A 13323-nucleotide genomic window follows, 5' to 3' on the forward strand; every position below is an offset into this window, starting at 1 on the left:
GACACAAGCAAGCATTATACATTGCACTGTAGTGGTTATGGTGCCTTTATAAACTGTACAGATCATGTGTGGTTGGAAGAGCATTATATGAGATACATAATGTGAAGAGGGCGGATGAGAAAGTCTGGTAATAATTAGTCCTTTTGTCATTTTCGGCTGCTTTTTCTTTACAAGTTAACGGTTCTATTAAAATGTCACAGAACACACACACGGCTTCTAGCCACATCTCCAAGAATGCCAGGTGTCCTAATATATTATAAATCGATGCGTAGAGAAAGTTAATGTACTATAACTGTAGTTAGGGGTACTTAGTGTGAATGTACTATAATCATTAGTTAGGGGTACTTAGTGTGAATGTACTATAATCATTAGTTGGGGGTACTTAGTGTGAATGTACTATAAACATTACTTAGGGGTACTTAGTGTGAATGTACTATAAACATTAGTTAGGGGTATTTAGTGTGAATTTACTATAAACATTAGTTGGGGGTACTTAGTGTGAATGTATTATAATCATTAGTTGGGGGCACTTACACATTATGAGTTAGCTATACCTTCATACAAGACACTGTGGAGGGTAAATCCCATGAGTTTCAGATAGGTTCTGTTTTGTGCATGTCTAATGCTGTACAAACCTCTTCTCATGCACTGTATGAGACTGTCTATTGTCCTGTTTCCCAATGTTTGTCTGTCCCTCTTTGTCTGATGTTTAGTGTGCCTGTCACTTATCCAGTCGCCTGGGTCACTATTTCTGTCTGTCACTGAGTCTGCTCCTTTATCTTTATGTCCCTGTCCCCTTGTCCCACTGTCCCTCTGTATCCCCCTGTCCCCATGTCTGTCCTTGTATCTACCTGTCCCTATGTCTGTCCTTGTATCTACCTGTCCCTGTGTCCCCTGTCCCTATGTCTGCCCTTGTATCTACCTGTCCCTGTGTCCCCTTTCTCTATGTCTGTGCTTGTATCTACCTGTCCCCCTGTCCCTATGCACCCCTGTCCCTATGTCTGTCCCTGTGTCCCCCTGTCCCTATGCCTGTCCCTGTGTCCCCCTGTCCCTTGTATCTACCTGTCCCTGTGTGTCCCTGTCCCCCTGTCCCTTGTATCTACCTGTCCCTGTGTGTCCCTGTCCCAGTCAACCTGTCCCTATGTCTGTCCCTGTGTCCCCCTGTCCCTATGTCTGTCCCTGTGTCCCCCTGTCCCTATGTCTGTCCCTGTGTCCCCCTGTCCCTATGTCTGTCCTTGTATCTACCTGTCTCTGGATCCGTCTGTCCTTGTATCTACCTGTCCCTGTGTCCTTCTGTCCCTATGTCTGTCTTTGTATCTTCCTGTCCCTGTGTCCCCTGTCCCTATGTCTGTCCTTGTATCTACCTGTCCCTGTGTCTATGTCTGTGCTTGTATCCACCTGTCCCCCTGTCCCCCGTCCCTTGTATCTACCTGTCCCTGTGTCCCCCTGTCCCAGTCAACCTGTCCCTATGTCTGTCCCTGTGTCTCCCTGTCCCTATGTCTGTCCCTGTGTCCCCCTGTCCCTATGTCTGTCCCTGTGTCCCCCTGTCCCTATGTCTGTCCTTGTATCTACCTGTCTCTGGATCCGTCTGTCCTTGTATCTACCTGTCCCTGTGTCCTTCTGTCCCTATGTCTGTCTTTGTATCTTCCTGTCCCTGTGTCCCCTGTCCCTATGTCTGTCCTTGTATCTACCTGTCCCTGTGTCTATGTCTGTGCTTGTATCCACCTGTCCCCCTGTCCCCCGTCCCTTGTATCTACCTGTCCCTGTGTCCCCCTGTCCCAGTCAACCTGTCCCTATGTCTGTCCCTGTGTCTCCCTGTCCCTATGTCTGTCCCTGTGTCCCCCTGTCCCTATGTCTGTCCCCCTGTCTCAGTCAATCTGTCCCTGTGTCTGTCTATCGCAGTGTGAGGATGCCGGAGCAGGTGATACCCAGTTTGGAGATGTTGTAGACCAGGCTCTGCCCCCTGTGAGTGCCCGGGTCCCCTCTGATGGGACGGGCAGCCCAGGGAGCCCCCGCCCTCCTCCTCCTCCTGACACCCGCGGCCACGTCTGAATGGGGCTCATTGTCCGGACTGAGGGAGCAGAGAGAAGAGGGTCGGTCCCAGGGAGAGCAGGAGGTGAGTCCATGATGGGGGACACAGGCTGAGCGGGATCTGACAGAGATATTATGAGATACAGAGAGATAGATACATCTATAGTTACACAGAGAGATAGAGAGATACATCTATAGTTACACAGAGAGAGAGAGAGAGAGAGATAGAGAGATACATCTATAGATACACAGAGAGATAGAGAGATGCATCTATAGTTACACAGAGAGAGAGAGAGAGAGAGAGAGAGATACATCTATAGTTACACACACAGAGAGAGAGATAGAGACAAATCTATAGATACACACAGAGAGAGAGAGATACAGATAAATCTATAGATACACAGAGAGAGAGAGATGCATCTATAGTTACACAGAGAGATAGAGAGATGCATCTATAGTTACACAGAGAGAGAGAGAGAGAGAGAGAGAGAGATACATCTATAGATACACAGAGAGATAGAGAGATGCATCTATAGTTACACAGAGAGAGAGATACATCTATAGTTACACAGAGAGAGAGATACATCTATAGTTACACAGAGAGAGAGATACATCTATAGTTACACAGAGAGAGAGATACATCTATAGTTACACAGAGACATAGAGACATCTATAGTTACACAGAGAGATAGATACATCTATAGATACACAGAGAGATAGAGAGATGCATCTATAGTTACACACAGAGAGATAGAGAGAGAGATAGAGATAAATCTATAGAAACACAGAGAGATAGAGAGATACACATCTATAAAAAGAGAGAGAGATAAATCTATAGTTACAGAGAGATAGAGATACATCTATAGATACAGAGAGAGAGAAATCTATAGATACAGATAGAGAGAGAGAGATACATCTATAGTTACACACAGAGAGAGAGAGAGAGAGAGAGAGAGATACATCTATAGATACACAAAGAGATAGAGAGATAGAGAGATACACATCTATAGATAGAGAGAGAGAGATAAAGCTATAGTTACAGAGAGATAGAGATACATCTATAGATACAGAGAGAGAGAGAGAGAAATCTATAGATACACAGAGAGATGGAGATACAGATATTTTGATTGTTACAAAGTATCAAACTAGAGAGAATTCCACTGACATCCCGAACACCGACTACTTACCTCCCCTCGCACAGCAGAACACCAACCGCCCACGAACTGCTGAAACAAGGGACCACCAACTGCCCCCATCCCCTCACTAACTCTGATCCAACAAGAACCCACCAACTGTCCCCAGCCCCCACTACCTCTGATCCAACAAGAAATCACCAACTGTCCCAAGCCCCTTACCAACTCTGATCCACAAGGAACCACCAACTGCCCCCAGCCCCCACTACCTCTGATCCAACAAGTAACCACCAACTGCCCCAAGCCCCTCACTAACTCTGATCCAACAAGTAACCACCAACTGTCCCAAGCCCCTTACTAACTCTGATCCAACAAGGAACCACCAACTGCCCCCAGCCCCTTACTAACTCTGATCCAACAAGAACCCACCAACTGTCCCAAGCCCCTTACTAACTCTGATCCAACAAGGAACCACCAACTGCCCCAAGCCCCTTACTAACTCTGATCCAACAAGGAACCACCAACTGTCCCCAGCCCCTTACTAACTCTGATCCAACAAGGAACCACCAACTGTCCCCAGCCCCCACTACCTCTGATCCAACAAGTAATCACCAACTGCCCCAAGCCCCTCACTAACTCTGATCCAACAAGGAAGCACCAACCCCCAGCCTCCCACTAACTCTGATCCAATAAGGAACCACCAACTGCCCCCAGCACCCCACTAACTTTGATCCAACAAGGGACCACCAACTGCCCCAGCCCCCCACTAACTCTAATCCAACAAGGGACCACCAACTGCCCCCAGATCCCCACTAACTGATCCAACAAGGGATCACCAACTGCCCCCAGCCCTTACCAACTCTGATCCAACAATGGACTACCGACTGTCCTACTGTCACAGCTTTTAAGTGAAATACAAACTATCCGGTTCCTGGTCAGAGGAATCCTGTCTATGTAAAATGTAAATGATATACAGACTGTATGAATTAAAATGCTGCATGGAGTCATATCATAAAAAAACAGAATTCACGTAAATTAGATTTTTTTTCCCCTTTGAGAATAAAAAATGACTACAATAATTGATTTAATAGTTTATCATTCCATTCAGCATCACTCTCAATTAGTTAAAGGTCATATAAGAATGGGGATAGCCTCACACCTGGCTTGTTATTGCAACATGTTAACCACCCCTACCCCCCTCCTGGGACCCCCTGATATGGGCCTGTCTTGTGATGTACAAATCTCATTTCTCATTAACTGATAAAGAAAGTCTGTTCACAACCTCAAATTATAACAGCAAACCATTACTCCGAGAACAAAAAGTGTTTTGTATGAAAATCAGGAGAATCTGATCATGTGAGATCCAGTTATAGAGCTATAGTTACAGCTAGTTGGGGGCAATCCAGAGAGTAAGCAGCCGCTGGAGGATCCATCTATTCATCTAACCTCCCATCCATCTATCCACCTACCCACCCATCCAACCAACCACCTACCTACTTACCTACCCATCTATCCACCTACCCACCCATCCAACCAACCACCTACCTACTTACCTACCCATCTATCCACCTACCTACCCACCCATCCATCTAACCACCTACCTACCTACCCATCTATCCACCTACCCACCCATCCATCTAACCACCTACCTACTTACCTACCCATCTATCCACCTACCTACCCACCCATCCATCTAACCACCTACCTACTTACCTACCCATCTATCCACCTACCCACCCATCCATCTAACCACCTACCTACCTACCCATCTATCCACCTACCCACCCATCCATCTAACCACCTACCTACTTACCTACCCATCTATCCACCTACCTACCCATCCATTATCCATCTACATACTTACCTACCCATCTATCCACCTACCCACCCATCCATTATCCATCTACCTACCCATCTATCTAACCCCCTACCTACTTACCTACCCATGTTTCTAACCATCTACCTACTTACCTACCCATGTATCTCTCTATCCACCCACCCACCCACCTACCTATCCATCCACCTACCTACTTACATATCCACCCACCTATCCATCCACCGCCTACTTACCCACCCATCTATCCACCTATCAATCTGTCTATCTTTTTACCTTGCTACCTATATTTCTTTTTTTTTTTTTATTCTTTTTTTTTCTTGTGCAAGTGATACAAACGAGCTTGATTTACGACAACAGCAGTAACAAGCAAAATAGATTCTGTCAGTGTCAAACATGGCAAATAGATAATCTGCACAATTTGATATTATTAGTAAACAGGCATTACTCTGATTAGGTAACAATAATAGAGTGAACAACATTAACTGAAATAACATACGAGTAGGCCTAGAGGTTAAAGCATGCGTTTTCAGGCTTAGAGTGCTAACATTGCTTGGGTGGGTAGTCCCATTAGGTAGGTATTCGGGAATGTATATCTGCATCGATATTTCAGGCACCTTTCCCTGCTCTGTTTATCAGGACAGGTGGGGTATACGAGTAGACAGAGCAATGTGCCATAAAACAACAGTTGGTCTGCGCTGTTAGCTCTGGTCATGATGCGGTATCACGATTATAGGGAGGCTCATGCATAGAATTGTTTGCTAAGTAAATAAACAGTAGTATGTAACTCAGCGCGTAATACACAACATATGATACAATGAAGTTAAGTAACAGGCTTATAGGTTTATAGCAGGTAAACAGGATTATAGAACGCGTAAAATATATTGCCGGTTGCCACTGTAGGACATTTGCTATATATCGCTAGTTGTCTACCTAGCACATATAAAGGGTGTCACCAGGGACGCTATTATAGACATATTAGATACTTGGTTGCCAATATGAAGCATATGGGGAGATGTCCTGAAAAAAGGGGCACCAAAGCGAGTGAGGAGAAGTGTAGATAGTGGGCTTTACATTGGTGTGAGTAGGGTGGCCTCGACCAGAGAGTCCAGTCCCCGCCCGTCCCCTTACATGGGGCTACGTGTGTGAACTGGGTGAGTCTGCCTATCCGATGCCCCTACATGAGGCTGAGTCCAGTGGGTCCGTCGATGGTGCCGTTAGGAACTGGTTCCAGGCTTTCTGAGGATGCCGTTTGCGGGAAGCCCTTGCAGGCGGTTGTGTGCAGGTATGGAGCGTCCGTGAAACTGTCCCTGTGGTGGATAAGTGGCTCAGCTGCGGCATAATAATGGCATCTGCCGGTTCAGACTCACCAGTCCGCCATCTTCTCCTTCTGTCTGGCTGGGCTTTACCGTGCTGGGGCCTGCGTTGGGTTGATGTTCTCCGGCGGGGCTTCCTGCGGCGCTGTACCACAAGAATCCTCTTGGGTGTTTGAGCTTTGTGTAGGCTGTGTCCAGTGGCAGTATTGCGCCGTTTGGGCGTTGTTGGGTTGGACCCTTTCTTGTGAGTGTTCGTGGTAAGAGTGGGGTTTGTCCCGCTTGTCGCCGTGCTCTTGCGTTTCCGACCCTGCAGCACACCGCTGGGTGAAGATCCGGCTTGTGGGGGCATCAGTAGAGCCTCTAGTTTCTCCCAGAGTGCCTGGAATATGCGGTCGTACCTGAGCTTTGTTTCCCTCTGGATCATGAGCTCAGCATTGGAGCACTGGCTGCCCGCCATTTTGTGAGCTCCGCCCGCAGTCTCTGGACTTTGTGGGTTTGTCGCTTGGGCCTTGCGTGGCCGGTTAGTCTCACATAGTAGGACCGGGATATCCCCCGCCGGTCCAGAGGGGGGGGGGGGACAGGGGTTCCGTGCCTGTGTTCCCTTAGTTCTCGGCGGCGGGAGGGCCAGTAGGCCTCACCGGCTCGTGGGGTGTATGTCGGGTCGGTCGTCGCTTGGAAGGTATCATACTGTGTGTCCCGGTTTCCCCTCACGCCTGGTGGCCCTAATCGGGCTCTTAGGTGCCGTTTCTGTAGGGATTTCACACTTTTTAAGGCGTTGGTTGCGGGAGCTGACATGGATTGCTGACGTTCAGTTCCTCGGTTCGGCCCCGCCCCCCTCTACCTATATTTCTATCTATTAATGTCTGGATCTATTAATGTTTATTTTTTTTTAAATTCTTTATTTTTGCACACGATGGTTAAGGCAAGATTCATACAACTTAAAGGCTTGCGCAGAAGCCAAAATATACACAAACAGTTTTGTAAATGCAACAATGCAACAACAGCATATAGTACAAGCCACCTTGATGATTCTATGCAACTTGCCTCCCATCGGGGTTTTTTTATTGTTTATACAGCATAAGTATTAAAATTCCTCACTTTTGCCCGAGGGTGTCATAACAGGAACGGTGCTATTGTGTGTCCTGCTTAGAAGCCTCAGTGGAAGAGATCGGTCTGAGGAAATCAATCTTAGCGACAATTGTCTTCCAGACACGCTCGTACCTAATTTCCGTGGCGCCTGATCCCCATCGGGGATTTGGAATTATGCTATACGTTTTGGCTATTGTCTTCCGTTTTCTATTCGATTAGAGGTTCTATTAATGTTTATATCTATCTGTCCAGGTCTGATTATCCCCCTCTATACTATATATTTATCTAGTTCTGTACATGGAGTTTGCAGAGAGCTGAAGTCACATAACAGAGTCTGGGGCAATTTGAGGCCAATCCATACTGTAGCAGCTTATTGCCTTGTTATTAGATGTGTGACCAGGCAACAAGACAGACGTATCAGTGACAGGGAGTGCACGCATCCCATTCCAGCTCCTATTGCAGTGTGCGCTCTGCACCTGTGTGTATCTAGCACATATCTGTGAGAATGACAGGGTACGGTGTGTTTGGAATAGAAGGACGACACAGGTCACTGGGGTCACACACGGTGCAGACAGACAGACAGATTATACCACTATGGGATGTACTCACTCTAGATTAATGATATTGGAATCTTAATGGCAAAACCAGGATCTAAAACAACGGATCTGGGAAAATCCCCAACTCCGCTTCAGTGTTTTGGCCTAAACGTTGTCACTCAGATTTAAATAGAATACATTTCACAGATCAGTAAAAAAATAAAATAATCAAACATATAGTCAGTAGCTGGTGGTATATGCAGATAGGAAAACAAACCAACAGGAAATGGTAATCTGACATTGCTATAATATTCAGCCTTATTTTGTATATTTTTTGAAAGCCCTGTAGATGGAAATTAAATTTGATGTATTTTGTGTAACTATTATTTTGCACAGAATGTATCAGAATTGTTTCTTCCTCCTAGTAAAAAATAATATAAATATGTAGGGTCGGTAGAACACATATATAATATATTTAGAATTTTTTCTTTTTTTTCTGAAGTCTATTATTTTATATTTTACTCATTTTCTTTACTTCCTTCACCATATCAGAAAGTACTAGTAGTATGGTAAGCAATCCCCATTTTGATATATTGCACAGTGAGAACATTTAATGGACCGAGGGCAGATATATTTAACATGGCGATTGCCATACATTCAGTAAGTAACAGAACTCTCCCCAAATAATAGCTTTGTGCATCTTCCAGAAGAGTGCCTAGAAGTGGAATAATGGTATGTTGTATAGATGGTTTCTAAACGGTTTTGATAGAATGCTATCGTTCTCATTAGAATGGTATCAATATTTATCAGATAAACAGATGCTAAGTTAAAGTTATTCATTAACCCTGAGGGGTTGGGCATGAGATCGAAGGTTGCTTTAAATATAATAAAATAATGAAAAGGTTTATCTCCAAGCTAGCTATGAGGAATGAAAGACGTCAAGTGGCAGATTTGAGGGGGACCTGGTCTAGTACTGTCGCCATCACTGCAACCCTGTCACCAAGCAACCAAAACTGCGGCATGACATGGCTAGGTGTTGCTATAGACATCTTCTGATTTGGAAAGCCATTAACATCCATTGTGATGACTCTTTGTGTGTTGTTGTGAACGTAATGCTTCCAGGAGCATGTGATAAAATGGAGGGAGTCCTCTATTTTAGCTTGTTTTTTTTTTCTGCCTCTTATTCTGATGTTTTTCCTCTGGACTCCATCCAAGGTATTTTATTGGATCGCCAGTGTGGAGTGTGAGGCCTGTCGCTGCTTGTCGGTCGTATCAGTCCATTGTTGGGTCACAGAGGAGGCCTTCTTCCAATGTTTTTACCCTGTACGTACGTGCTGGTTTTGATTTCTTTAGTCACCACTGCGAGTTGAAGAAGAAGCACCAATTTTTTAACAGTTGCCAGATGTTCCCGATAGTTGTGGACTTATCCAGTTTCTCAGTCGGCAGATGAGTACAGAATCCCCACTGTGGTTAGAATATTGCCGATTGTATCTGGACTGGCGTCCTGAGAAGCAAAATAGTGGATTTCAACTTGCGCCTCCATTTTAGACCGGGATCTGTTCATCAATAGATTTTCCATATCCTGAGAGCTTCTGCACTCAAGGGCTTTATATATTCCCCCACCCCTTCCTCCGTAGGGAGTAATGATAATTGTAGTAATAAGAGTAATTCTGACAAAAAATAAACAATATAAATAAAGGGTTTTTAAGGCCAAAGAACAGAACTTATGATCTGTGTGACGGTTTTCCTCAATGGAGAGTTAGAAAAACTATTACACCAGTAATTGTAAACACAACACAAAAGTACAAAAATGGCATAAGATTATAAAGACACGAGTAAAACACAAAAACAATGTAACAGAGCTTTGCCATGCGAGATAATTCCTTTTTAATTTAAAACGTAATATGAGAAGTCAATGGTACTATAGTGGTGTTATTATAGTCTGACCAAGATCATGCCTGTATGAAAATGTGAGAGAATGAGAGAAAGAAAAGAGAGGGAGAAACCGGGGAAGAGAGGGAGAAACCGGGGGAGAGAGACAAAGAAAGAGAGAGGGAGAAACAGGGAAAGAGAAAGGAAGAGAGGGAGAAACGAGGGGAGAAAGACAAAGGCAGAGAGGGAGAAACCGGGGGAGAGAGACAAAGAAAGAGGGAGAAACGAGGGGAGAGAGACAAAGGAAGAGAGAGAGAAATGAGGGGAGAGAGAAACGAGGGGAGAGAGACAAAGGAAGAGAGGGAGTAACGAGGGGAGAGAGACAAAGGAAGAGAGGGAGAAACGAGGGGACAGAGACAAAGGAAGAGAGGGAGAAACGGGTAGAGAGACAAAGAAAGCGAGGCAGAAACAAGGGGAGAGAGACAAAGGTAAAGAGGGAGAAACCGGGGGAGAGAGACAAAGAAAGAGGGAGAAACGAGGGGAGAGAGACAAAGGAAGAGAGGGAGAAACCTGGGGAGAGAGGGAGAAATAGAGAAAGAGAAAGGGAGAGAGGAAAGAGCAAGATTAAAGAGCTCTCTCACTGGCCCAGTGCACCTACTGTAGGGCCCTTTGTCTGCACCTTTGGTGAAGATGTGTATTGACCAAAGCTGCCCATAGTTTAGCCAGCCAGAATAGCATAGGATTGGTTAGAAATTCTGTGTCGATGTAGACTATGATCTCATTGGCTAGATATCCGACTGTGTGCTTTTGTTTTTTTACCATAACAAAACGCACAGCAGTGACAAGTGGACACATACGAGAGAGTGGACTTATTACAATACAGAGATCACTGTATGACTAACATTAGTTATGAGACAATTTTTAAAAAGGGAAATAAACCCCCCCCCCCACAATATTTAACAGTACAGAGGGGGGTGGCATTGGTTTGGAATGAGCAGTGGGGATTGGCATGAGCAGCACAGCAAGGAAAGCATTAAGCCCTGACACCAGCAAGAAGCCCCACATCCGGGTTGGAGCGTCTGGAGCCACTTTACCCCTGGTGTTATCACTCCATGTTGCGGCTGTATGAAAACAAATTAAAAAGAAATTGGAAAATGGCTTTACTCATGGTTTTTTTCCCATCACCGAGATCTAGCCCCTGTAGCTACTCGATCTATGTCCAGCAACAAACTATGGTGTGGCACACTAGGGTAATGAAAGTAAAGTACAATGCTTTGTTTGGTACCACGGGGTGGAGGACCTCTACATCCAAACTGTAGCAAAAGTAGAGAATCCACAGGTTGATCAGCGTAGGCACATTAGTGTCGGTTATATGGCTTTAGGAATAAAAAAATAAGTTTTGGCCCATATGCCTTAGTCATATATAGTATACATATATGGATTTAAATGTTGTGTTTTTCGGTTTGTGTCCCTGTTTTCAATAAACCTACACTTATGTATCAACCATGTTCAACCTGTGGATTCTCTGCTACAGATTCCCGCAATGTCACGTAGATGCTTCTTCTTGTCCAAGCCAGTGCTTTTTCATTGGGGGGCAAAAAAACCGCATGCATTGCCCATGGTAAATTCCTCCAATTAAATAAAGATTAGCGGTACAAACAGAGTTTGACTTGGTTCTCACAGTGGAAGTGTTTATAGTGGTTGCCAGGTACACAGACACTGCCGTATCTTCTAAATGTTACATTTACTACAGTGTTTTACATTTCAGGGTTGAAGGACAGAGGCACTGCACCCAGACCAGTGACTGGTGGCATACCAAGGTGGTCAGTTTGTGACAGTATCTGTTTTGTAAGAGTTGTTTAGGCTATGAATCAATCATTATTTCAGCACCAGTTTAATACACTGGGTGACTTATCAAAACAAAACAGGTGCTATTCTGGGGTAAAGTGATAAATAAGTCCAGGCACTATGGATCAACATTTTTTTTTTTTTTTAAATCAACATTTTGCACTTTGAAGCCAGAACGCAAACACATGTGCGCATGCACACACATGCACGCACACAAGCTCACATTGATAGTCACAGAGAAGAGATAATGGTAAAACTTGAAAAAGAGCATTTTGGTCAAAACAATCCTGCTGGTCACTTAAGTTCCAATAAATTTGCCTATCTAACCCTTGGTTGTACCTGGACCATTTTCTCTTCTCTGTGACTACAAACTACCTTTTTGGCCTTGGAGCTGGCTCTAGGTTGAGTTGCACCCAGGTTTCTATGGATGGATGAGTGCAGGTCCTTATTAAGCTTTTATTGAGGACAGTATTCTTACATTGGCTGATATGGTCTACATTGGGAGAAGGTGCATGGAGGGGTGAGCTCAGGCTTAGTTTTATCACTGGTAGAGGGAGGTACAGTAAGTGCAGTAGGTATACAGTGTGTGTATATTATATTTATATAGCGCTAACAGGTGTACTCAGTACTTTACAGGTTACATTGCAGTAGAGGGAGGTACAGTAAGTGCAGTAGGTATACAGTGTATGTATATTATATTTATATAGCGCTAACAGGTGTACTCAGCACTTTACAGGTTACATTACAGTAGAGGGAGGTACAGTAAGTGCAGTAGGTATACAGTGTATGTATATTATATTTATATAGCGCTAACAGGTGTACTCAGTACTTTACAGGTTATATTACAGTAGAGGGAGGTACAGTAAGTGCAGTAGGTATACAGTGTATGTATATTATATTTATATAGCGCTAACAGGTGTACTCAGCACTTTACAGGTTACATTACAGTAGAGGGAGGTACAGTAAGTGCAGTAGGTATACAGTGTATGTATATTATATTTATATAGCGCTAACAGGTGTACTCAGCACTTTACAGGTTACATTACAGTAGAGGGAGGTACAGTAAGTGCAGTAGGTATACAGTGTATGTATATTATATTTATATAGCGCTAACAGGGGTACTCAGCGCTTTACAGGTTACATTACAGTAGAGGGAGGTACAGTAAGTGCAGTAGGTATACAGTGTATGTATATTATATTTATATAGCGCTAACAGGTGTACTCAGCACTTTACAGGTTACATTACAGTAGAGGGAGGTACAGTAAGTGCAGTAGGTATACAGTGTATGTATATTATATTTATATAGCGCTAACAGGTGTACTCAGCACTTTACAGGTTACATTACAGTAGAGGGAGGTACAGTAAGTGCAGTAGGTATACAGTGTATGTATATTATATTTATATAGCGCTAACAGGTGTACTCAGCACTTTACAGGTTACATTACAGTAGAGGGAGGTACAGTGAGTGCAGTAGGTATACAGTGTATGTATATTTTATTTATATAGCGCTAACAGGTGTACTCAGTACTTTACAGGTTACATTGCAGTAGAGGGAGGTACAGTAAGTGCAGTAGGTATACAGTGTATGTATATTTTATTTATATAGCGCTAACAGGTGTACTCAGTACTTTACAGGTTACATTGCAGTAGAGGGAGGTACAGT

The 13323-nt window shown here is 44.2% G+C and overlaps 1 protein-coding gene across 1 annotated transcript in view; it reads left to right on the forward strand.

The window, feature by feature from the left end:
- The first annotated feature begins 1880 nt into the window (after positions 1 to 1880).
- Positions 1881 to 13323, forward strand: part of LOC134578313 (carbohydrate sulfotransferase 5-like) — a 44617-nt gene continuing 33174 nt past the window's right edge. The window contains exon 1 of the mRNA XM_063437295.1: positions 1881 to 2116. Coding sequence (XP_063293365.1) covers positions 1988 to 2116 — 129 coding nt within the window. The 5' untranslated portion in view covers positions 1881 to 1987. The remainder of the gene's footprint in view (positions 2117 to 13323) is intronic.

Source organism: Pelobates fuscus, chromosome 12, assembly GCF_036172605.1.
Source record: "Pelobates fuscus isolate aPelFus1 chromosome 12, aPelFus1.pri, whole genome shotgun sequence".
NCBI classification, from domain to species: domain Eukaryota; kingdom Metazoa; phylum Chordata; class Amphibia; order Anura; family Pelobatidae; genus Pelobates; species Pelobates fuscus.